The following is a 1,913-nucleotide window of genomic DNA, read 5'->3' on the forward strand; positions in this document are numbered from 1 at the left end:
TGTCTGTCCTTGCAGATGAAAAACAACAAGAATCCAAAGAGCAGAACTACAACTGCACTAACGACTCCAGCAATAATCCCAGTTTTCGGTTTGTTTGAACCACCTATCAAACAGATGAAATGAGTAAAACATTCTATATACAATGTATTGGATCAAAGAAATAAAACACGACCAGAATGCAAAAATCAGCAAACCGATGAATCACCTGAACCCTTATCCTCGGATACACACGGGTGAGGATTAGGATTACCACAATTCAAGCTGTTTCCTGAGAAACTACAGACCGGAAGACCATATAGGGTAGGGTTAGTGCATGAGCAAATGGAAAAGCCAAATTGATACACTGCAGATAGTTTATTTTAAACCTTTCAAGTAGTGTTACCTACTTGTATTTTGGGATTTCAAATAAACTCTCGGGAATCTGACCTCTGAAATTGTTTGAATCAAGAAGACTGCAAAATGAAAACGGTACTAAGACAACGAAGATGTTTCCAGAAAAGGGTAAAGCAGATACGTACAAAAAACAACTTACAGATTAATCAGGTTTGAAAGACGGGTAAGTGATTCGGGGACACTCCCATTTAGGCTGTTCCTACTCAAGGTCCTGGTTTGTAAAATACAGGAATATAAAGACATGATCCTTTTCTGTCTCAAATGTCTAAAGACAAGTACAAGATTAGTTGCATAGCGGCAGCATTACTTACAAGAACTGAAGGTTCTTGAGATTGCCAAGAGTGGACGGTATTGGACCAGTTAACCGATTGTCCTCCAAATCCAAGCTGTTCAAACTAGACAAATCTCCAAACTCTTCTGGTATTCCACCTGTAATGCCATTCCCTTTCAAAGTACTGCATACCAAAAGATTGACAAGGTTCTCATCACAAAACTTGTTGTAGAACATATTAACATTCGCAAAAAATCCCCGAAAGTCAAAAGATTTTCTGGATGAAAGCCATGACATGAAAACCCATATACAAACAACGAGCAGAAAAAAAAAGAGTTATATCCACAAGTTTATAGTTTTTTTCCGCTCTCCCGTTTCCTCGTCCTCGTCCTACTCCATCTTAAAACAACATGTCAGCATCATGACCGAGAGAGAGGTGCCATCTCCAAAATTATATAGACAACTCAGACAACTGCGGTACTTACAGTGTCTTGAGGGTATTCAGGATTCCAATTCTTGGAGACAAGGTCCCCGAAAAGTTCATGTATGACAATGTCCTGCATTCACATGTGGAATATAAAGTTTAATTCTTCTCTCCAACTAAGAAAAGGTAACGAAGATTAGCTCGGAGATTGCCACAAGTTCTGCATTATCCAACTTACACAGAAGTGACAGAGTTATTGTCATCACAAATAACTTGGGACCAAGTACAAGGATTCACTTGATTCTGATTCCAGTCACCTAGCTGATCGGGTGTTGCACGTAACGAGTTCCTCAATGCAAATAAAGCATCTCCTGAAATGGAAAACAAAGAGCACTAATACTAAAACTATGGAAAACCCTACTGCATTCTGAAATCGCTCCATCTTTAATCTAAAAGGCACAAGGGGTGTGCGAAAATTTTGCCTTACCTTGAGCATCAGGCAACACAAACGACCATAAACAGGCAAACACCAACGCGGCTAAAGCCAGAGCCATCTTCTGCCGGTTAAAGCGGAGTATGATTTCTATTGAATGTGATAATTTGTTCCATCTACAAGAACATTAAGAAACGTCGAAAAAAAAAGAACTTTATTGTTTACAGAGGCACATAAATGCAAGGAAGAACACCTCGTACTGAACAAGTGTTCGTCCAATACGGTAAGGCTTTCACTTCAGTGGATCTGCCGCATAAACAGGAGAAGGATTAACTAAAACGCTATCAAGGACGGGAGACTCGCAGAATTTTCGAAATCAAATGAAACATGAT

At 39.4% G+C, this 1,913-nt stretch overlaps 1 protein-coding gene across 1 annotated transcript; it reads right to left on the reverse strand.

Moving 5' to 3' along the window:
* Positions 1-50: 50 nt before the first annotated feature.
* LOC104801711 (probable LRR receptor-like serine/threonine-protein kinase At5g10290) lies at positions 51-1,642 on the reverse strand (the record flags this gene model as incomplete). The annotated part of the gene is made up of 8 exons (XM_010525048.1): positions 1,576-1,642; positions 1,327-1,459; positions 1,150-1,221; positions 705-848; positions 533-604; positions 387-452; positions 206-276; positions 51-103 (listed from the first exon to the last, which is right to left on the reverse strand). Coding segments are annotated over exons 1-8 (678 nt in total), but the record flags the coding sequence as incomplete, so codon positions are not given.
* Between the last annotated feature and the right edge of the window lie 271 nt (positions 1,643-1,913).

This window comes from Tarenaya hassleriana, unplaced genomic scaffold, assembly GCF_000463585.1.
Source record: "Tarenaya hassleriana unplaced genomic scaffold, ASM46358v1 Cleome73, whole genome shotgun sequence".
NCBI classification, from domain to species: Eukaryota; Viridiplantae; Streptophyta; class Magnoliopsida; order Brassicales; family Cleomaceae; genus Tarenaya; species Tarenaya hassleriana.